This window comes from Plecotus auritus (genome assembly GCF_963455305.1).
Source record: "Plecotus auritus genome assembly, chromosome: 9".
NCBI lineage: Eukaryota > Metazoa > Chordata > Mammalia > Chiroptera > Vespertilionidae > Plecotus > Plecotus auritus.
Window position 1 is genome coordinate 136,444,428 of NC_137783.1, and position 23,868 is coordinate 136,468,295.

Below are 23,868 nucleotides of genomic sequence, written 5' to 3' on the forward strand. Positions count from 1 at the left end.
CTGGAATCGAACCTGGGACCCTTCAGTCCACAGGCTGACGCTCTATCCACTGAGCCAAACCAGTTAGGGCCACCATAAACTGCTTTTAGTAAAGTTTTAATTTCAGACCATCTTTTGTGGTTACCTTAGGTCTTTTGAGTTTGCAAGACTGCCATGCAGGCCTTCTCTGAGCTTATCAGGTTAGCATGTGGCCCTTTTTTTATCCACACTTAATATAAAAGAGCTCTATTAATTTGGATAGTGAAAACATCAATTGCATACTTATGAGGCTACTTTTTTTTTTAATATATTTTATTGATTTTTTACAGAGAGGAAGGGAGAGGGATAGAGAGCTAGAAACATCGATGAGAGAGAAACATCGATCAGCTGCCTCCTGCACACCCCCCACTGGGGATGTGCCTGCAACCAAGGTACATGCCCTTGACCGGAATCGAACCCGGGACCCTTCAGTCCACAGGCCGACGCTCTATCCACTGAGCCAAACCGGTTTCGGCTATGAGGCTACTTTTAATGCCACAGGTATTTACAAGTTTGAGAGAAGAGGAAGAAGTATCAGATGACATGATGAATGACAAAAGACATGAATCCCTATTTCCTTTATTTAGATCTCATTTGAAGCCAACCAAACACAATGTCAAAGAAGAACTACACGGTGGTGACTGAGTTTATTCTCCTGGGTCTGACAGACAAAGCAGAGCTGCAGCCTGTCCTTTTTGTGGTGTTCCTGGCCATCTACCTGATCACAGTGACTGGCAATGTGAGCATGATCTTGTTAATCAGGACTGACTCAAGACTTCACACTCCAATGTACTTCTTCCTCAGTCACCTCTCCTTTGTCGACCTCTGTTATGCCACCGATGTCGCTCCTCAGATGCTGGTTAATTTCTTATCCAAGAGAAAAACCATTTCCATCATTGGTTGCTTTATACAATTCCACTTCTTCATTGCCTTGGTGATCACAGATTATTATATGCTCACAGTGATGGCTTATGACCGCTACATGGCCATCTGCAAACCCTTGTTATATGGTAGCAAAATGTCCAGAGGTGTCTGCATCTCTCTCGTTGTGATTCCTTATACTTATGGCTTTGCAAATGGTCTGGTCCAGACCATCCTGATGCTTCGCCTCTCCTTCTGTGGACCCAATGAAATCAACCACTTTTACTGTGCAGACCCACCTCTGTTAGTCCTTGCCTGCTCAGATACTTATGTCAAAGAAACTGCCATGTTTGTGGTGGCTGGTGCCAACCTCACCTGCTCTCTCACCATGATTTTTATCTCCTACATTTTCATTTTCGCAGCCATTTTGCGTATTCGCTCTGCTGAGGGGAGGCGCAAAGCCTTCTCTACCTGTGGGTCCCATCTGACAGCTGTCACTATCTTTTATGGGACGCTGTTTTGTATGTACCTGAGGCCCCCTTCAGAGACATCTGTAGAACAGGGGAAAATTGTAGCTGTGTTTTATATCTTTGCGAGTCCTATGTTAAATCCTTTGATCTATAGTCTGAGGAACAAAGATGTTAAAAAAGCAATCAGGAAAGCTATCCAAAAGAAATTGTTTGTTAAATAAAGTAGACATTTCAGTCACAGGTGTGCAATAAATCATTATTATTGGACTAATTAATGAGCATTTTCAATGAACAAATCACTTTCTTTTTTTTTTTCAAATTTTTATTAAGGTATTATATGTGTACATATCTTACCATTGCCCTCCCCCCCCCCACCCCACTCCCATACATGCCCTCACCCCCCAATGTTTTGCATCCGTTGGTTACTCTTATATGCATGCATACAAGTCCTTCAGTTGATCTCTTATTTCCCCCACCTCTCCCTAACCTTACCGCTGTAATTAGACAGTCTGTTTGATGCTTTACTTTCTATCACTGAATATGTTTTATCTTCCACAATTAGCATATGGAACTTGGAAGAACATGTCAAATTATTTATTAGCATTTACAGTATCATGTCAATAAATTAAAAAAAATAGTGCATTGGAACTCAAAGGCATTACCAGAAGGCATTGCTACTGCTCTTTAAAGTCAATAAAGAACAGATGATTGCATCCATGATACTCATATTGGTACAAAGTTATAAGAGACAGAATTACCAAATGATGCTATGGCAATGACTATTTATTAGATTTTTATAGTGCTTAATAATTTTAAAACTATTTTCCAGAAACTCTTTAACCATGGCAGATGAGCTTTGTTTTCTTTTTCCTTTTATACAAATTATATAGCAATGAAGATCTTTGGGTATCTGAGATTTTTACTCTAAGATGAAAATGCCACATTTTCTTTAGAAAGTGTTTTATTTTTTATTATTTTATTATTATATTTTTAACAACATGCATCCCCACCTAAAAACCAGTTTTGCAGCTTAACTTGTTAATTTTTTATTGTGTACTATTTCCAACATACAGTCAAAAATAAATAATAGAAAGACCACTGTGTAAGCCCTAACTGATCATTACTAAGAATTTTCATAATGCCATTTTTGTTTCAAATATTTCAGAGACTCAGATATTTCTAAAAGTGAGTCTTCCCTGACTGATTCTTTTTTCTTCCCATTTCTTGCATTAAATTCTTCTATTAATTTAATGTTTCTTATTCTTATGTAGAGTTTTGTCATTTGATAGTGTTTCTGTATACACAAAATTATATTATTTTCTATATGTAAAACTTGATATACATAAAATCACTCTATGTATTCCTCTGCGATTTATTTCATTTTTTACTACATATATATTGTTAGACATACATGCTGAATCATGCATTAGACTTATTCATGCTGAATCAGCAGCATTTTCAATGATATACAGGGTGGGGCAAAAGTAAGTTTACAGCTGTAAGTATGGTAAACACAGAGTCAATAAAGCTATTTATAATATTCATAAATTGCATGTATTTGTCTATATGAACAACTGTTGACCTACTTTTGTCCCACCCTGTATTCTATGTCAATATATATGTGTCATAATATATTTAACTATTCTATTATTGATGGGCAATTACATTTTCCTATTTCATGTTATATGAAAATCCAGCAATAAATTTTCTTGTGAAATTCTGAGTGTATTGTAGTACAAGAATTATTTTCATATATGTATCTAAGATTCTAATTTCTAAGTCATGAGACATGAGCATTTTTAAATTTACTAGATATAATCAAATTACTTTATCAAATTATACTCCTGCCAATACTATGTGAGAGTATCCTTAACTCCACATTCTTGTCAACACAATATACTGCCAGACTTTAAAAATGTTTTCTATTTGTTGGTGCAAAATATAGTCTCAGTTTTTGTTTAAGGTTTTGAAAAAAATTTTTAATGTAATTTTTAAAAATATGTTTTTATTGATTTCAGTGAGGAAGAGAGAGGGAGAGAGACATAGAACATCAATGATGAGAGAGAATCATTGATCGGCTGTCTCTTGCACACCCCCTACTGGGCACCGAGCCTGCAACCCAGGCATAGGCCCTTGACTGGAATCAAACCTGGGGCCCTTCAGTCCACAGGCTGACTCTCTATCCACTGAGCCAAACCAGCTAGGGCTAAGTTTTTGAATTATGATTACAAGAGAAGTTAAGTATTTGTAAATGCTTGATGCTAATTGGAATTTTTCTTTTTTTAAAAAGTTTTATGCCCACATTCTTGTTCACTTTTCAGCTGGGTTATTTTATCTTTATTTTCCACATTTGTTATAGCTCCTTATGTATTCTGTACTAGGTACTAATTTTTTAAGGGCAAATAGCCACAAAAGTGAGGTGGTGTAGTGCTATTTTACTCTTTATGCATTACAAGTGGTACATTTCCTGCTGGGCAATTTGCATACCTACCCCTGTCATGGCATCCTTCTGATAATCTTTGGCATTTCCTTCCAATATTTACAAAATTGCCATTTGTAAAACAAATATAATAATTCTAATAACCCATGGAGTTATGTGAATTAGCTAAGGGAGTGCTTGTAAAGTACTAAGCCTAATGCATAGTACATGTTAAGTACTGAATACTTACTACTTACAATAATTACCCAATCCTGTTTTCTTTTTTTTTTAAATATATTTTATTGATTTTTTACAGAGAGGAAGGGAGAAGGATAGAGAGTTAGAAACATCGATGAGAGAGAAACATCAATCAGCTGCCTCCTGCACGCCCCCTACTGGGGATGTGCCCACAACCTAGGTACATGCCCTTGACCGGAATCGAACCTGGGACCCTTCAGTCCACAGGCTGATGCTCTATCCACTGAGCCAAACCGGTTAGGGCAATCCTGTTTTCTTTGTTGTAGTTTCTTAAATAAATTAGTTACTCATTCCATCCATCTTCTTAATTTTTGAGAGATAAGAAAATGAGCTCAATAAAATACAAAGTTACCTGGGAGGAGATAATCAAGATTTATTTTTTATTCACTGAATTAAGTACACTCTTTAAGCTATTCAGAAAGTGTTTATTGATCAACTATTATCTTCCAGGGCCTGTGCTAAGTGTGAAGATTGCAGTTATTGCCCATAGGGTTTACAGTCTAGTGGGCAATAGAAATATTACTGGATAATTAAAACAGAGTGTTCAAGGAGGACAGGGGAAGAATGCTACAATGCGTGGAGGGAGGTCAAGCTCAGTGCTGTGGAAGCAGAGAAAGCATCTTTGGAGAAGAATTCAATTTGAGCCTTTCCTACTGCCCAAAGCAACTTGATTCTGATGAGAATAAGGAAAACACTGACTGGGGGATATGTAAGGGAATATTTTAAAAATTATGCAGGAAGGAAGGATAAATTGTGACTGTAACTTGAGGAATGGCAGTCACCTACAATTGATAAAGTACTCAACTTGGTATGTGAAGACCCTGTTTGTTTCACAATCCTGTTCATAGCAGATCTTACTCAAAACATCAATGTTTATGATGGAGGACATTGATCTGGATTTCAGAAGAGATAGGAAAAAAACAGTAACACCCAAGATAAAAAGCCACACGTAAAATCAGACCATCATCAAAATGTTGAGATGACACCTATTTGTGTCTTCCACAGAGCTCTCAGGACAAATGGTGAATTTAAAATTATAGAAAATATGACTGAGGCATATGATTAGCGTTCTGTTCCTAGAGTGCTCCCAAGAGGGCGATTCCCAAAGTAACACTCATTGCTGATACTTTTAAGCCCTTCTGAGATTTCCTTTAAGAGCAGGTCCATCCTACATCTGGATATAAATGCAGCTATGTTTACCAGCTGAGAGAGGGGTCAAGAAACTTCCTTAATCAGAGGTTGACAAACAGGTGCTTTTCAGAACCAGAAGTAAGTCTTTTTACTGTCCTTATTTTGAGTCAAAAGGAAATTGTATTAAAGTCTCAAACCGAGGTCCACAGATTATATGCATTTTTCCATCCTCAAAAATCAGATTTTTTTCTGACTTTGCAAATCAGGCTCATGAATTTTGAGTTTCAGCTGTGAATGAGGATGTGCCTTTCTCTCAAGGGCTGTGGGAAAAGAAGTAGAGAGGGAAGCTCAACTATAAAAAGTCTTAACTCTATTTCTTGCCCTACTCATTTTTTGTCTACTTTATTTAAATACTTTTTCTAAGTACTTTAAATGAGTTAACTATTTTATTACTCTTAACAATTGCATTTCCCATTTTACGGCTAGGAAAACAACAAAGACAGGTTAAGTACTCTGACACTGGCATGGAATTCATAACTGAGGGAGCCAGAATCAGAATCACTAAGTGGAATTAGGCTCATGAAATTCTGACTTTCTAAGTACTAAAGTATTGACTGGTTAGACATCTTAGAGCAGGCCTGGCATAATCTAATTAGATTTATTTATTGTGAAAAAGTTGCAACTGAGCTAAATGTTACTCAAGTTCACAGAGTAAGTTAGTCACAAAGCCGGAAAAAGGTTCCAGACCCACCCAGAACCTTTGTTTGATTTATGAAATTATTCTGCAAACAAAGAAAAAACTCAATGAGTGGCTTAGTGCTCCCCTTGTAATGAGCATCTGATCATAAGGGCTGCTTGCTGACGAGCTAGGCATTAGTGTACACATGTAATGAGGGTTGATCCATTCAGGTTGCATGTGCCAAGTTAACACAAGACAACGTGCTGGTCTTTAGATCCATCTGTCACCCTGGAATACTATTGTGCACTCTTCTTTCCTTGGATATGCTCTCCTGAATTGATATTACTTGCTGCTCTAAACATTTTATAATTTGAATTCCTTTGCCTTAATCATTTGTTAGAACATTTCTAAGATATCATGAGTGAGAGAAGGAGGAGAGGGCAATGAGGAAGAAATGGAGGTAACCCCATTCACTCTCCCTCTTGTAAACAGAAAAATCATTTTGAAAAGAGATTAGGAGTAGACAACTTTTCTTCATCTGTAGTTTCCAATGGCATAGAATTGGAAGACAAAACATAAATCTACTTCAGTCACACACACACACACACACACACACACACACACACACACACACACACCACTAGCAATTCCAAAGGAAGACCACATATGGTATCTTAGCACCTGCTCTTTATCTTCCTAGAACACCCTCCTTAAAATCGCTTTATTGCTTGTTCTCCTCCTCCTTCAGTTTGTTGTAAGTCACCTTTTCCTGAGGTGTTTTTGTTTTTGTTTTTGTTTTTGCTGATGCTACTTTTTAAAATTTGATTACCATTTCCCTAAACCTTATTTTCTTTGTTTTTCTCCATAACAGTGCTGTTTAAAACATCATGTACTTGCTTGCAATAATACCTGTCTCTGTTCACTAGAATATAATGCCAGAAAGGCAGGGGTTTTTGAATTTTTTGTTCATTTTGTATCTACAGTGACTAATCACATGCTATGTTAAGTACTCATAATTACTTGTTTCATGAATATTTAATTTGATATCCATGATGGCTTGAGAAGGAGGCAAAATAGATATTCTCCTCCTTCTTACATTGGGAAAATCAAGTGACTCATGGTGAAGGATAATTATATGTTCCCAATAACTAGTACTAGTGTATTCAATAAATGTTTATTAAATACTTAATATTTTAGGTAGAGGAGATATTTTTGTCACCGTCTTTCTCAAATTTTTACTAAAGCAACTTTTAGTGACATTTTGAAATCAGGCAAGAATTGGGCAGATTTAAAAAATTAAGTATGAGAGAAAGGGCAAAAAATAAAAGCATCTTAAGAGAAAGGAAGAGGGAATTCAGCACTAGTTGTGATACAAAGGAGAGATAAAAAGCCATATAACTTGTAACACTTCTAGGTAAATACAAGTTTTGATTAATTAAATATTAACCATCTAAAACATTTCTTTTATTTATAAACACACTAGAGTCCTGATATACAAAATTCGTGCAAGGAGCTCAGCCCTCGCAGCCCCAGCTGCCTCGGCCAGCCCTTACAGCCCTGGCTTCATCAGGAAGGTCATCTGGATGGTCGTCCTGACTGTCGTTCTGCTATTTGAACTAATTAGCATATTAACTCTTTATTATATAAGATTATACCATTGCTTTAAACCACCCTCAAAATACTATGTGAGTGTTCATTTGATTTCACTATTCATTGTTCACTAATTTACCATATGTTTATAGGATCACTGTGACCATGCTTTTCTAAATTGTGATTCTGGGAACATCTGCATTAGAATCTTCACGTCAGACTTTCTGAAACAAACTTTTTTTTTGTAATTTGCCTCATTAACAAATTTTCAAGCAATTGCTTAAAAATCCCTTAATTCTTCTGAGGATATGACATCATGAAAAGTTCATGGACATATAGAGATTAGTAAAAAATTGCATGCAATTTATCTTTCATGCTTACATTATTTTTTCTTTTTTCCTTAAATTCAGTATATAAATATGTGCTTAGAAGTAACAGTACAACAATGGACAAATAAATTAGTGGTATGTGGGGTATGCTGGAAGAGGAACACAGAAAGGGATGAGTTCAATCTCATGTAAGACAGAGTGTAGTGAGAAGTGTTTCACAAAGAACGGGCCTTGAATCTGACCCTTATAGGGTAAGTAGAGTTTGAGAGGCAAAAATAGTTCATGGAGAAAAGGGATATGTATGGATATATGAATACAAGCTGTATATATCAACTTAAGGATGGGCACAAGTATATGTATCTATAGGTATAACTGTAGGTATAAGTGTAGATAAGTATAATAGTAATTCAACATAAAAGCAAAAAAATATAAATGGTTTAGTAGAAGCACAAAGTTGGTTTATGATAGTATTCATTTTGAATTATATGGATTTTGGGGAAAAACATTTCAATAATCAGTAACATTATGTGTACCTTCATATCTGACCTTATCCATTTGTTTCAAGTTCAGGCACAGATTCTCAGAAAATGCCCATCACAAATGGCAGTGCAATAAGAGAATTCATTCTCCTGGGGCTCACAGATCGCCCCGAACTCCAGCCTCTCCTCTTTGTGCTGTTTCTGGTTGTGTACCTTGCTACTCTCTTTGGCAACCTGGGCGTAATAGTGTTGATCAGACTGGATTCTCACCTTCACACCCCCATGTACTTCTTCCTCACCAATTTAGCCTTTGTTGACTTGTGCTACACCTCGAACGCCACCCCACAGATGTTGGCTAATTTCCTTTCAGAGAAGAAGACCATCACCTTTGCTGGCTGTTTTACACAGTGTTACATTTTCATTGCTCTCCTTCTCACAGAGTTTTACATACTGGCAGCCATGGCCTATGACCGCTATGTGGCCATATGCAACCCTCTGCACTATAGTGTGAAAATGTCCAGGCAGGTCTGCACCTGCTTAGCCACATTTCCTTATGTCTATGGCTTCTCAGATGGCCTGTTACAGTCCATCCTGACCTTCCGCTTGACCTTCTGTGGATCCAATGTCATCAACCACTTCTACTGTGCTGACCCACCACTCATTAAGCTTTCCTGTTCTGACACTTATATCAAAGAGCTTGCCATGCTCATATCAGCTGGCTTCAATCTCTCCAGCTCCCTCATCATCATTCTGGTGTCCTATGTCTTCATTATTGCTGCTATCCTCCGGATCAAATCAGCAGAGGGAAGGCACAAAGCATTCTCCACCTGTGGTTCCCACATAATGTCTGTTACCCTATTTTATGGGTCACTCTTCTGTATGTATGTAAGACCACCAACAGATAAGACTGTTGAGGAATCCAAAATAATAGCTGTCTTCTACACCTTTGTAAATCCAGTGCTTAATCCATTAATCTACAGTCTGCGGAACAAAGATGTGAAGCAGGCATTGAAGAATGTCCTCAGACAAAATGTGGTCACTAAGATGGCAATGCTTCCATTTCCCAATAAACCATAACTCTAAACCTTGGGCTCAAATGTCTTTGCATATTGATGATAAGTTTGGGTATTCTTTATGGGTATGTCTCAAGGTAATCTGTCAAGCTCAGTTCTGGGCAAAAATAAATGAGCTATAGTGTTGCCCTTCAATGTGTGGTCCTTGAACCAGCAGCAAGAGAATTACCTTGGAGATTTTAGAAATGAAGCATCACATTCTGTACCTCAGATCTATGATATCCAAATCTGTGTTTCAGCCTAATCCTATGCAATTTGTAAATACATTAAATTTGAGCAGCCGTGCTCTCAGTGGAAACTTCCTCTTGGAATGACCTGGGGCACTGGTGTGCTCTTATTGTTTATGACAGTAGACAGGATAAACATGCTTTCGGCTCAGTTCCTTGAATTTACTTTGTTCTTATTGTCATCTATTTTTAAGAAATATGTCTTCCACCTCAACTTACTAAGTAAAACCATAAACCATGGGTCAGAATAATGGTTTCCTGTTTATGTGCTTGAGAAATGTTCAGTATGTGACTCGGTAGAGAGAGGACTAGAATAAGCATTCTTTCATAAACATGAGTTTGTGGATCTAGTTTGTGGCCTCTGAGCTATAGGGTTCTACTTTCTTCCTCTGAATTGCAAGCCTGGATCCATAAACTCAGTTTTGGAAAAGAATGAATGCTTTCTGTAGCACCTGGATTTGAAAAATTTAATACTTAACTGGAGTTCTATTTTCTATTTTTTTTTAAAAAATAAATGTTTGTATTATTGATTTTTGTCATATTTTTGTCATACAAGTTTTTATACATTTTACCTAAACAATGTTTTAGCTGAAAGCTACTATTTTTTAATAGTTTAGCTTGCTATATTTTCTTATCCTCTCAGTGACTTTTTCTTTAATCTATGGATTATTTAGCAGAGAGTGGTTAATGACCATACATTTGGGACTTTAAAAGAAATTTTATTGCTACATGTTTGTAAGTTCTCTAGTCAAAGACCTTGTCTTTTTATTTTATTCTTGAAAATTTATTGACTAATATTTTTCCAACTTTATTGAGATATAATTGACATATAACATTGTTTAAGGTTATAAATGTATATATTAGAAATGATTATTACAGTAAGGTTTCTTAAGACATCTATCATCTATAATTATATTTTTTGTTATAGATAATTGGATACTTGGTAAATGGGAAGAAAAGGTAGATATAGCATTTCCTTTTACTCTGTTCTTTTCTCTGGGCAAATGAATCACATATTGATAAAGTAATTGTTCACTAGGTTTTGAATAATATATTACTTTCCAAGTCTTGGACCTCACACCTTGAACTAACTACATTATAATTCAATTCATTATGTTATCTTGTCCAAATGATTTTACTTACTGGGTTTTGTAATTTAACCACTTTATTCTATATATGAAAATCTTTTTAGCAAACAGTAGTCATTTTGTGGAAGGGACTGCATAAAACACAGTTTCAACTGGGGAAACATCAAAGTCCATGAGTTATGTCATTATTTTACATCTTAAATTATTACTGACTTGATTAGAATAAATGGTGATCCACAAGGCAAAAATTCTATGAGAAACTCCTAAAGCAATCAGCTCAAAACAATTACAATTTGATGCAATTCCATTGTGCATAATCCAAGACTCTAACGACGATGACTTGACATAAATTACTATTCCCCTAGAGTTTTCTCTTGCAGTAGTAACATGATAATTATTTTTTCAGGGTCTGTTGAAAAATACTTCAGGGATAAAAGTTCTAAGTTGCAAATGTATAAATCATTCCCAGCAACTCATTCCTTGGACCATTAGTGTCTCTGAGAAAATTTTCCCTGGGTCAGGTAGGTATGAAAGTTCTGACTTCCATGCTTGCATTTTCTCTCTATTTATTTAATTTAAAAAATTGAGGAATTGATTTTAAAGAGAGGAAGAGAGAGAGAGAGAATGAGAAACATAAATGGGTTGCCTTCCATAAGCACTCTAATGAAAGATTGAACCCACAACCTAGGTATGTGCCCTGACCAGGAATCAAACCTACCTTTTGGTGCATAGGACAATGCTCCAACCAACTGAGCCACATAGATTAGGCCTGTACTTTCTCTTCCTGTTTCAGTTTTGAATCTTCATGAGTAGCAGTCAGGTGACAACAAAAGCAGTTTTGAATGTTAGCATAATTTCTCAGTATATATTATTTAGATTGGTCACTAAACGAGATAAAATTTTATTGGAATTATGTGTTTACTATAATAATTTTACTTTATAAATAACATTCTCTCTATTCATTTAATAATTTAGTGCACAATAAATAACTATATTGAGTAAGCAGTTGACAACCTAATAAATTATTTTTAGAATAATATCTGTTGAAAAACAGTTCTCCCACAATAAAAAAAAAAAAAACCCACAAAAAAACCCCACAAAAAAAACCTTGACAAAATAATTTTGAAGAAGGACAAATTCAAGCATAATTATACTCATTCTAGCTAAAGTAAAACTCTCATAGAACTTTATATTATATTATTGGAGAGATAAACTTTTGGGGAAAATTTAATATTCACTAAAAATTACATGACTAGTAATAAGTGTGGGATTTGTAACTACCTAAATGATGAGTCAGAATTTCCAAGTGATGGCAATTATAGAAATTATTTAGTCAAAGTCTGATACTGAATAAATGAGGACTCTGTAGAAAGAAAGCCACTATGTTAAGGTAAAAGAAATGTTTTCTAATACTCCTTTACTGTTGTATGATTGACTAGTATGAAGTCACAATGTACAACATGATTTATAATTTAGGTTCATCCATTGTATTCAGGTAATCCATCCTGCCCTTATATTTGTGAGACACTGGAATGAAAAACCAAGAGAGTGAGAAGGTGCTGGAGTTCACATGGCAGAGTGCTCTAATCTGGGAAATTTATATTCACATGACATGCATGGCTCCATCGCCTATATGACTCATGTACTTTTTATTTTCACCTTAAAACATAATTTTTCTTAGCGATTCTTGCAAATTTAAGTCTTAATGACTTATTGTGGTAGTTTCTAGACTAAATTACTAAAACTAAACGTCAATAACTCATTTCTTTTTTCTGTGCTTCTTTCTTTAGCTTCAATAGCTAGCCCCCTAGTCTCTCACTCAGTCTATCCTATGGAACTACAAAAATGTTGACCTTATGTATATGAAACAGTACGTGTAACAGAGTCCAATGTGATCCTGCTACCTTAGACATTTGGATTTTAACTAGAGCCTGAAGAGAGCAAACTTTTCCCCAATGAGATTTTCTTAGCCCAAAGAGAGCATTTAAGCTCCAGGTTCTTTGAACAAGTGAGTTTAGGAAAGGCAGCATATCTTGCCCCGCTCCTGTAGATTCAAGTGCATATTGGTATATAAAAGGTTCTGAGACTTCCTGCAACCCTGAATCCAACTCCCTTTCCCCCTCCAAACTCAGCATTTTAAAATTTATTTCTATCATAGACCAGTTTTTGTTACTCGATATGCATTTGTTTCGCTGAACACAGTTATGAAAATACTAATCTAAAAACTCAGGTGACAGAACTGTGCTCAGTGGATAGAGTATTGGCCTACGCACTGAAGGGTTCTGGGTTCGATTCTGATCAAGGGTACATGCCCAGGTTGCGGGCTTAATCCCTGGTTGGGGCATGCAGGAAGCAGCTTATCAATGATTCTTTCTCATTATTGATTTTTTAAAAAATCTCTCCCTCTGCCTTCCTCTCTGAAATCAATAAAAATATATTAAAAAAAACTCAGGTGACAGCAAGCTTAATTTTTATTTGTGCCCTATTTTCCCCATTCCTAATTGTACTTGTTCTATCAGTTGCAGGATTCTCCTAAAGGTAAAATAGATTAGAATAGCATAATTGCTTTGTAAAACTGAAGTGCCTATGTGCATGAGAAAAACTACTATTATCAAAATACAGCATTTCCTTCCATAACTGTAGAATGTGGTTGCTGAGCCTATTTACAGGAAAGGGTAGAAAATAGGTAGATTAAATTCCAACCTATTTTTTTACATTTTTATTTTCTTTATTTTTGCCTTTATTTGTTGTTTAATGTAATATGATGATCCACCAGGTGCTACTATTTGGGACATGGTTGTACAGATTTAAAGATTAGATGAGTATCTGCATGTCACAAAAATAGAAGATTTACATTATTAAGGCGAACATTTTTCCCTGCCTTTCCTCTGAGGTTTGACGGTCTGATCGATGCTTCTCTGTCTCTGGATCTGTTTTTGTTCATCAGTTTATGTTGTTCATTATATTCCACAAATGAATGAGATCATGTGATATTTATCTTTCTCTGTCTTCTTAAATGTTTCATTTGACACAATAGAAAATTCATGCCTGCCTCTAGGTGGAGTAACTTTGATTTCTCTTAAAAGCCTGCTGTCTCTGCATAGATCAACCTCACTAACTGAAAGTCCTCCCTACTCTCATCGTAGAAAATTCTTAGTTACCTCTAAGCCCCAGTTGAAGCTTATCATTCTTTGATACCTATCCTGATGCCTGAATGCAATTAGTGTTCAATGAAAAAAAAATAAGCAAACAAAACTATGATCTAAGTTTTGCCTATTTCTCTTTTCTTCATCTATGTCTCTCTTGCTCTTATTCATATTAACTCTTCTGAATGAAAATTTCTCCATCAGTAATTTATCTAGGGATTTATTTCCAATTTCAAGGTTCTTATCTCTGATCTATTCATTTAGGGATACCACAATCTCCTATATTTCATGGATAATGGAGTCAAACAGGTCCCAGGGAATTTGCTTCAAACCTCTATAATTTTAAGCTGTCTAATTCAGTAGGGAGTGCAGTACTCAGAGGTTGAACTTCTAAATATGCACAACTGCTAATGACTGAAAAACATTTTCAAACACATTACCATTTTTTCCAGAAACAAATATTGAGCTCAATGATGAAGCCTGTGATTTTACGGTGTACTGCAAATGGCACTTTGTGGTTCGGTCCATTTTTAGACAAACTTTGTGTCATAATTCCCACATTCCAAAACAACTTGGTGTCACAAGGGTCATTTTATTTGGGAATCATCTGAATGTTATATACCTAGGTAATAGGGACCTTGAACTTCTTTTAAAAGTACCCACTCCTACAGTCTCAGATTCCAATAATAGCTATGTGTGAGGGTGACTGAGAGTGGAAGAAGAAGAGAGAAGGAAAATGAGAGAAAGAGAAAAGAAACATATGATGGACTTCTCATTCACTTCTTAATTTATTTTCATTCATCTAAGTGAGCAATGCTGGCACCTAAGAAAATGGTCAGAGGAAATTCTACCTTGGTGACTGAATTTATTCTTTTAGGATTAACGGATCGTCCAGAGCTTCAGCCCATCCTCTTTGTGCTGTTCCTAGTGATCTACCTGATCACTGTTGGAGGGAACCTGGGCATGTTGGTATTGATCAGGATAGATTCAAGACTCCACACCCCCATGTACTTCTTTCTTGCCAGTTTGTCCTGCTTGGATCTGTGCTACTCCACAAACGTGACTCCTAAGATGTTGGTGAACTTCTTATCAGAAAAGAAAACCATTTCTTATGCTGCATGTTTAGTCCAGTGTTATTTTTTCATTGCCATGGTGATAACTGAATATTACATGCTAGCTGTAATGGCTTATGATAGGTACATGGCCATCTGTAGCCCTTTGCTTTACAGCAGCAAGATGTCCAAAGGTGTCTGTATTCGCCTGATTGCTGGTCCATATGTCTATGGATTCCTTAGTGGCCTGATGGAAACCATGTGGACATACCGCTTGACCTTCTGTGGCTCCAACATCATCAACCACTTCTATTGTGCTGACCCACCCCTCATCCGACTCTCTTGCTCTGACACTTTCATTAAGGAGACATCCATGTTCGTGGTAGCGGGATTTAACCTCTCCAACTCCCTCCTTATTATCCTCATATCCTACATCTTCATTCTCATTGCCATCCTGAGGATACGTTCTGCTGAAGGCAGGCAGAAAGCTTTTTCCACCTGTGGGTCCCACCTGGTGGCAGTGACTGTGTTTTATGGGACCCTCTTCTGTATGTACGTTAGACCTCCCACGGACAAGTCAGTGGAGGAGTCCAAAATCATTGCTGTGTTCTACACTTTTGTAAGCCCTATGTTGAATCCCATCATTTATAGTCTGAGGAACAAGGATGTGAAACAAGCTTTGTGGAAATTGGTTAGAAGAAATGTACTTTTGAAGTAAAATCATAGTGTATCTTTCTTTAAAAATTAAATAAAAGTTATATTTATAACAGCTGGATCTGACTTTAACTGCATTTATAGTAAAATCAATTTTAAGTTGTTGATGAAAGCTCTAATATAACTACAAAACATAAAAGACGTGTATAGAGGATGCATAGTTTTCTATGAGACATGTGAATGCATTGTGTATCTAAAGAGGTGGGAGTTATATATGCATATGGGTATACTTTCTCTTCCTCTGTACATTTTTACATTTATAATTTTATGTATTACTTTTAGATTATAAAACATCCATAGAGTAAAACATCAAAACTTTAGAAGAGTATAAAATAAAATAATAAAATATTTTTTTCTTCATCCTAATCTTCTATTCTGATTTCTCAAAATCCTCACTATTAATAGTTTCTTATGTCTTAAGAAAATTTTTATATATCTGCAAATCAATATATGGTATGATAATACATATACACATATACATATAATTTTAATACACATGTTGAATACATGAGCTAATTTTTAGTATTTTATAATTCTGTAGCATTTACAATATAGGGGTTTTGATCCCATGGTTTACAGAAATGTGACCAAAATGCTGTTGAGGCTTGCTGTCACCTCTAGGAAGGAGAATTTACCCCCATGTCCTTGCCTGACATCCATTTATTTATCTCTACTTATGAGAGTTACTTTCAATAAGACACTTCCTTCTTCTGCCATAACAGGAAACAAGAACCTCCAGACTATTATTTGTTTTAGATATAAATCTTGAAACAGGCTAAGAATGGCCCTTACAAAAATATATGGCTTGTCTTAGAACGAATTGTAATTTCTGTCATTCTAGCATCCTGGGGCCAGGGCTTGTATGTCTTCCCTCATCTCTCATATTTATCTATTTTTTAGGAGACAGATATTTGCTATTTGTACCACTGTTCAAATTTTACCTACAATTATCCTTTGATAAGTTAATTCTTTGGCAATGTTAACATTCCAGGTGACTTTGCAACTACATAACATAAGCAATGAACATAAGCATTTACAATAAGCCAAGTACTGCTCCGAGTACCAAGGAACCTTCAGGAGTTCTAAGATTGTATAGGTTCTCGAGTTCATGAAGCTGTAAAGAGAAAGATCAATACAACTCTTTAAGTGCTTAATATAAAAAGATGGAAGTGCTAATGCAAAAGAGGAAAGAAGCAATTTATTCCCAGTAAACTGAAGATAGTCTTGTGGTTGTGTGAGACAAAAACTTAATCATTCCTTGTGCTCCTGTTCCAACATACTCATAGCTTCCAGTAAAATGTTATGTCAGAACATGCAGGTCTGAACAAAGTAAGTGTTAAAACTGATTAGTGATCACATATGTGAATCTTGCTTCCAGTGACAGAGGAAAAGTCACAGAACTGTAATGAGTCATCCTCCAATTGAGACATTTTTTTCTCAGCTTATTTCAAAGTTTCTTTACCACCTTAGAGGTTATTTTTGCTCAATATTTTTTTTAGGATAACATTTTAATGTTCATTAATTCTATATTACCCCATATAATTATTTCAAGCTATCTATGACCAGATGCTATTTAAATAACTTTATACTGAAAGTCAGATTGTCTACAAATTATGTTAAAACACACATATAAACAAATACTTATTTTTGTAACTTTTAACATTCAATTGGTAGTTTATTGGAGTCTACTTAAATATATACTTAGGTCTATTACTGTTTAAGCACACACATTCAGTTATATAAAACCAGCCCCTTTATTATTTGAGGAAATATATTAGCTAGAAGTAAAAACTGTTTAGAAATACTAATAACCAATAATGTCACTGGCATTTATGATTGATGCTAGCAATATGAATGCTACAGTGATGCCCGCATACACACATGTTGAAGGTAAAGGAGGCATTATACCAAGTGCTTTCATGAATTGACTAGCTGGCTGGAATTATACCAACCGCCTGTTAAGGCAGTTTATTTTTTATTTCATGTTGCACTCTGCTGGGCATAGAATAAGTAAGTGATGATTAAATGTTTTTTGTGTTAGTAAATTATTTCAGCATACCATGAATTTTTACCTAAAAGTTAAGGAATTACCTTATTGATGATGAAGTCTCTCCTGAAGGATTTTAGAAATAGGCTCCTAAATTCTTGCTCTTCTCCTTTTAAAGTTAATTTTGATGGATTTATTTTTTTTTTTAAAATTGAGCAACGTGATGATAAAAATTTATGAGAAAATAGGATATATTTTCCCTAAGGAACAATAATAATGATATTTTATATTTTTCTCCCCACTCATCTAAAAGTTTATGAATCTAACTGGTGGTTTTATGAGGAAAACTAATCCATGTATATTTAGAAAAAAATAAAAATAAATATTCCAGGGAATGGTAATGCAATAAGTACAATATTTTTATTCATATATATTTTCCTGGGACCAGTGGATATCTGAATACTGTTTAGACTCACACTCATGCACACATGAAAGAGAGAGAAAAAAATAATAGTAATACTTACCAAAGTTCAGGTTGTGTCTTACTATGTGTTGTTTCACATAATGTGACTACCAATAAGATTTGGTATTATAATTCCCATTTTAAAAATTAGCAAATAGAGACTCACAGATTAATTATTAGCCTAAAATCAGAAGAGAAGCCTAAATGTATCTAGCTTCAAACTTTTTGTTTATCTCTTTTCACCTTGTTGAAGAAGAAAAGCAATATGAAATGAGTAAAACTATTATTTTTGTCTTTCAAAAAACATTAATCATCTGCATGCACACTGAGTGAAATAATACACTGTGAGAAAAAAATCCAAGTTTGTTTGTTTGTTTGTTTATTGTTAATCCTCATCAGAGGGTATTTTTTTCCATTGATTTTTAGAGAGTGTAAGGGAAGAAGGGAGAGTGAGAAAGAGAGTGAGAAAGATATATTGATTGGTTGCCTCCCATATGCACCTTGACAGTGGCCAGAGTCCAACCCGCAAACATTCCTTGGGTGGGCCAATGCTCTAACCACTGAGCAACCCAGCCAGGGCAAAACATCCTATTTTATAACATATGGACTAATTTAACTTGATTAATAAAGATCCTGACTCCATCATGTATTAGCTAAATTAATAGTTAAGAGCATGAACTCTGAAATTGGATTTACTGAACAAATTACTCAACCTATCTCTGCCTCAATTTTGTTTCCATAGGATTAATATATAGTACCTTCTCTCTGTGTGTTTACATGTTCTTCCCTCTATGCCTGTACATATTCTAATCTCCTCTTCTTATGAGGATACCAGACATCTTGGATTAGAACCCATTCATATAATCCCATTTTTCTTTAGTTTCCTTTTTTAAAGACCCTATCTCCAAATCCAGCCATATTCTGAAGTATTGGGAATAAGAATTCTACATATAAATTTTGGAGGACACAATTCAGTCCATATCACAAAGTGAGATGGTAATAAAATTGTGACACAAAGTTGTGACAATGATGTGAAGAAATTGTATCAGAAAAGTGGATTAAGCTGAAATTAACATGGTAAACAGAATACAATCTGAACATCCTTCGCAGACGTCAATGACACTGCATGGACTACCCAATGTATGAAGAAAAATATTGAGACTGCACACAAGGGAGAGAACACTAGAGAAATATAGGCTCCCATGTTAAAACTGCATTGTTCCAGTTGTAATTTCTTTAGAGAACACATTAATTGTGAAAACATTATGTAACAACATAATTGCTTCATCTTCATCTATTTGTGCAATGTCTTTGGGAAATGGAGTTAACATACAAATAATATAAATTCTGCCTGCATTATTCATCAGAAGAGTCATTGCTATTCTCTATAAAGATGGCTCTTTCTCTATAGGTAAGTAGGTTTCTTTATTCTGCATATATTGATAATCATGAATCTTTACTTATTTGTGCAATCATATGCAGTATCAGAGTTATACATATATGATTTGTAAATAACTAGATGGAAAGAAGAATGCCAATTACTAGAAAAGTGTAGACATTTACTATTTAATGTACTGTTACTTATAAAAGTGATTCAGTAATGAGGATACATGATAAAGGAATTAAAAATATATATATTTTAAAAATATATTTTTATTGATTTCAGAGAGGAAGGGAGAGGGAGAGATAGAAATATCAATGATGAGAGAGAATCATTGAATGGCTGCCTCCTGCATGCCCCCTGTGCCCTTGACCTGAATTGAACCGGGGACCCTTCAATCCGCAGGCCTACACTATATCCTCTGAGCAAAACTGGCCAGGACAAAGAATTAAAATATATTGAATGGTATACGATAAGACCCTTCACCTGATATGACTGCTAGCTAACATTTATTGAGGGATTGCTATGTATTAAGCACAGTGCTATGTATATTGCCTACTTTAATCCTCAAAATAGTCCTTCTAATTTAGTAAAGCCATTTTGCAGTAGAAGAAACTGAAGCCCAATCTGATTAAGAAACATTCTCCTGATTCCTTGGATCAAAAGCACTGAAGCCAGTGTGAAGTTGACTCCAAAGTCCATGTTTTTATTAGTACACTCTACTGTTCATAACATTATTTCCTCTGTACTAAACTTGAGAAATATGTTACTGTTTATACTTATGGAGGACAGAATGCAATAGAATTGGTTTGAGGGTTAAATAAATTAACATTTATAAAGCACTTAGATCAAAGCTTGTAATATAAGACACGATATAAGTGTTTGTCAAATAAGTTAATGATAAAACTGAAATTCAGAATATAAGACTTGTCCAAGAAGTAGGACAGAATCGCATAAATGACAAATAACAGAACTCATAAATTGATTTTGTGTATGGCTGTGGAGTTAATTTTGGTTTTATTTTTATTTTTTTCTTCATTGATTAAGGTATTACATATGTGTCATTCCCCCCCCCCCCCCCCCATTACCACCTACCGGCTTGTTCTGACACCAATAAAAGAAACCTCATTGTTGATTTGTGCTGGAAGTAACCTTACCTTTTCTCTCCTCATCATCCTGGTTTCTTAACTTTATATTTTCTTCTGCTATCCTGAGGATGCGTTCCACAGAAGGCAGGAGCAAAGCTTTCTCTACCTGTGGCTCCCATCTGACAGCTGTCACCATATTCTATGTAACTCTCTTCATCATGTATCTTAGACCCCCCTCAAAGGAATCTGGGGAACAGGGGGAAAAGTTGCTGTATTTTATACCACAGTAATTCCCATGTTGAACCCCATGATTTGTAGCCTTAGAAATAAAGATGTGAAAGAAGCATTAACCAGAGAGCTGTTCAGGAAAAAATTATTTTCCTAAAACATATCACTACTAGAGGCCCGGTGCATGAATTTGTGCACAGGTGGGGTCCCTCAGGATGGCCTTTGGGGATCGGGCCCCAGCTCATGCCCCCAGCCTTGCAGCCCCGCAGCCCTGCCTGGCACCCCACCTTGGCCTGGCGCCATCTGCTTACCTGCTCCACCATCCCGCTGCAGTCCCACTCTCCTCAAGGCCCATTGGGGCCAGCAGTGCCTCCACTGCCACCCACTGCCAGCGCTGCATCACCGACACTCACCATGTTCTACGCCATGATGGTCAGCGCACATCATAGCAAGCAGTCAAACTCCCAGGACAATTTGCATATTAGGCTTTTATTATATAGGATTCTTTTAGTTCTAAAACATTTTCTAGACTTTTTCCTAAGTTATGGTAAAATAAGAAATATGGTATATCAGTGGAAAACACTGCATTTTTAATAGTTTCTTAAAATCAAAACATAGTAAATAAAGTTTTTATTACAAAAGTTTACATTTTTATAATTGTCAGTCACTTTGTTCACCAGTTACTTTAATTTCTTTGCCTTTTGTATACATGATAGAATTATGTTTCTCTTGGGTTTAGATGAAAGTGTGTTGCTATTTCTGGACAATGAATTAGATTAGAATTCATATGTATCAATTCTCAGTTCAGCATATAATTGTTGATAAGAGAACCCTTCAGTGAGTTTTCTTCTTTCCATGGTGATCATCATGGGTTCTTGAGTGAGGAGACATGAAACAGAGCTCACTGTCAATTCATAATAGAAACATAGAATGAATGAGAAATGCCCTTTGTTTTATAAGCTACTGCAATATGATGAGTTACCTATTTCTAGGAAATAGCCTCTTCTGACTCATACAATATTAATCATATAAAATTTAAACAGGTGGGATGCATACCATATAGAAATTAAACACCACAACCCCCCAAAAAATCACAATTGGAATTTTATTTTCTTCCAGTCCTTTTTCTAGGTTTTCACATACATGCACGTGTTAAGTTAAAATCATTTATTGTAATCATTGTTTTAATTACTAATGTAAACTATGTATATTGTTTCAAAAGTCAATTAATATTATAAGACTTATATGAAACTTTGTTTCACTTTTTACTCTTGTCTTTCCATAGATATCATCTCTCTATTATTTCCTTTGTAATTAACTCATTTTAAATTATATCATTATATGTCTAGTTATTGATTTTTCAATCATGAACATGATTGATTGACATCTTTTTTATTAAAAAGAAAGTATTACAATTCTTCCACAAATTCCTGCATTCCTATCCAAGAGCCACCACTTCTTTCTCCTCATCTTCACAATCTGGCCACGTTTGAATTTTTTCTTAAATAAATATTTGTTTTTTAAAATACTATGAGTTTATCATTAGTGATACCTTAATAATACTATGAGTAACACTGAGAGCATTACCAATACTAATTACTAAGATTGTTAGTAATACTATGAATGTAATTCTCTGTTTGCACAATTGTTTGATTTTCATAGAGTTGAGAGCTGTCTTTACTTTTGCTTTTATTTTTATATCTACTTTCCCCCAAACTTTCACTGAACTATACAGGCCCTTCTACAGAGACAAACTGATAGATGACCTATAATATGCACACTTTCTCCCTGCAGGTTTCTATCTTACTCTTGGATTTTGCATGGTTGCTTTCTAGATCTGTTGCTGAGCTGTTATCTGGAGACAGTGATTGCTATCATTGGTTTAAAATGTTTATTCACTGAACTTATGTTGATCACTGGACAATATATTAGAAACGGGAGATTCAACAATAAATAAGACCAAAAAAGTCCTCTATTAAACTTTAGGAGGGAGGGGAGTCAGATAGCAAACAAACAGATAGAATATCTCATCCGTAATACTTTTAACAATAAAGATAAATTAAAAAAGGAATATCTCAGGTATGGGTAAATGCTTTGGAGAGAGTAAGACAAGTCAATATGGAAGATGGTAACTGGCAACATCAGAAGCGAAGGTCATGCTAATGGGTCAGCTTCAATGGATGGAAAAGGACTCTTGGAGAAAATGACATTTGAATTGCAGTCTAGATAAACAGCATAAGGCTATCATAACCAAAGTCTTTGGGAATTGTAACCAGGAGAATCAAAGTTTTAGGCATGAAGCCTGGCATGTTAGAATAACAAAAAGAAAGGCCATGTGTTTGGAGCTTAATAAACAGGAGAAACAACAGGTGATGTTGATGCCAGAAAACCAAACATTGGAGGCATGGTAGAAACAACAAATTAAATATAGTCTTTCATATATTTAACATGTATTTGTTGATTATTGTCTATATGAAACACTGTTGTTGTCATTGGAAGTTACCAGTGTCTCACATTCCATGTGTTTTTCTTCTGGAAACTAATCATTTGTACCTAGTATTATTTATTTAAATATCACATCAATGTGCAAACTTCTTTAGGGGACAGATATGTTATTCATATTTGTATCTGGGGAGTAAACGGCATTGAACTTTTCACTGAGAACATATTTTGTGTGAATTAGTTAAAGGACAAACAATGAAGGAAATAAGTTAGAGAACTTGAAACGATGAAGACAATGACCTGAATTCAGTTTCATGAGTTGTGTCCCCAAAGTATTGTAAATTGGTTTTTCATTATTGTCTTAAATATTGCCCTACTACTCATAGCAGACAAATGGTCTAAACGTCAATGAATTATAAAATACAGAATTAAAAAATCTTGAATTGAGAAAGTACACTACCAAATAGTATTTCTCCCCATGAGAATGCTCTCCATTGGGATTTCATTTTTAATTGTTTCTTGAAACAGATGGGGATTCTCCTGAGATAAATGCTGATGTCAATAAGTTGGGTATAAATCCTATAACACTGGTAAGAATTTGACCTTTGTGGTCACTAAGAAGACACATTTTTACAGGTAGGAGAGGAAATGTGTTTAAATATTAGTTTTCAATATCTAGCAATTTATGTATTTGCTTCATTAGATTGCATACTTTTTAGATATTGATGTGTTGAAATAGGCAATT

The 23,868-nt window shown here is 35.3% G+C and overlaps 3 protein-coding genes across 3 annotated transcripts; all 3 read left to right on the forward strand.

Moving 5' to 3' along the window:
* Nucleotides 1-631: 631 nt before the first annotated feature.
* LOC308258022 (olfactory receptor 5M5-like) lies at nt 632-1,570 on the forward strand (the record flags this gene model as incomplete). Its single annotated transcript, XM_080688253.1, has 1 exon — nt 632-1,570. One exon carries the CDS (start codon nt 632-634, stop codon nt 1,568-1,570), a length of 939 nt encoding a protein of 312 aa, XP_080544379.1.
* Nucleotides 1,571-8,342: 6,772 nt separating this feature from the next.
* Nucleotides 8,343-9,311, forward strand: LOC308233746 (olfactory receptor 5M11; the record flags this gene model as incomplete). Its single annotated transcript, XM_080640693.1, has 1 exon — nt 8,343-9,311. One exon carries the CDS (start codon nt 8,343-8,345, stop codon nt 9,309-9,311), a length of 969 nt encoding a protein of 322 aa, XP_080496819.1.
* A 5,270-nt stretch (nt 9,312-14,581) lies between these two features.
* LOC308257996 (olfactory receptor 5M5) lies at nt 14,582-15,538 on the forward strand (the record flags this gene model as incomplete). Its single annotated transcript, XM_080688227.1, has 1 exon — nt 14,582-15,538. The coding sequence occupies one exon, from the start codon at nt 14,582-14,584 to the stop codon at nt 15,536-15,538; it is 957 nt and encodes a 318-aa protein (XP_080544353.1).
* Nucleotides 15,539-23,868: the final 8,330 nt, after the last annotated feature.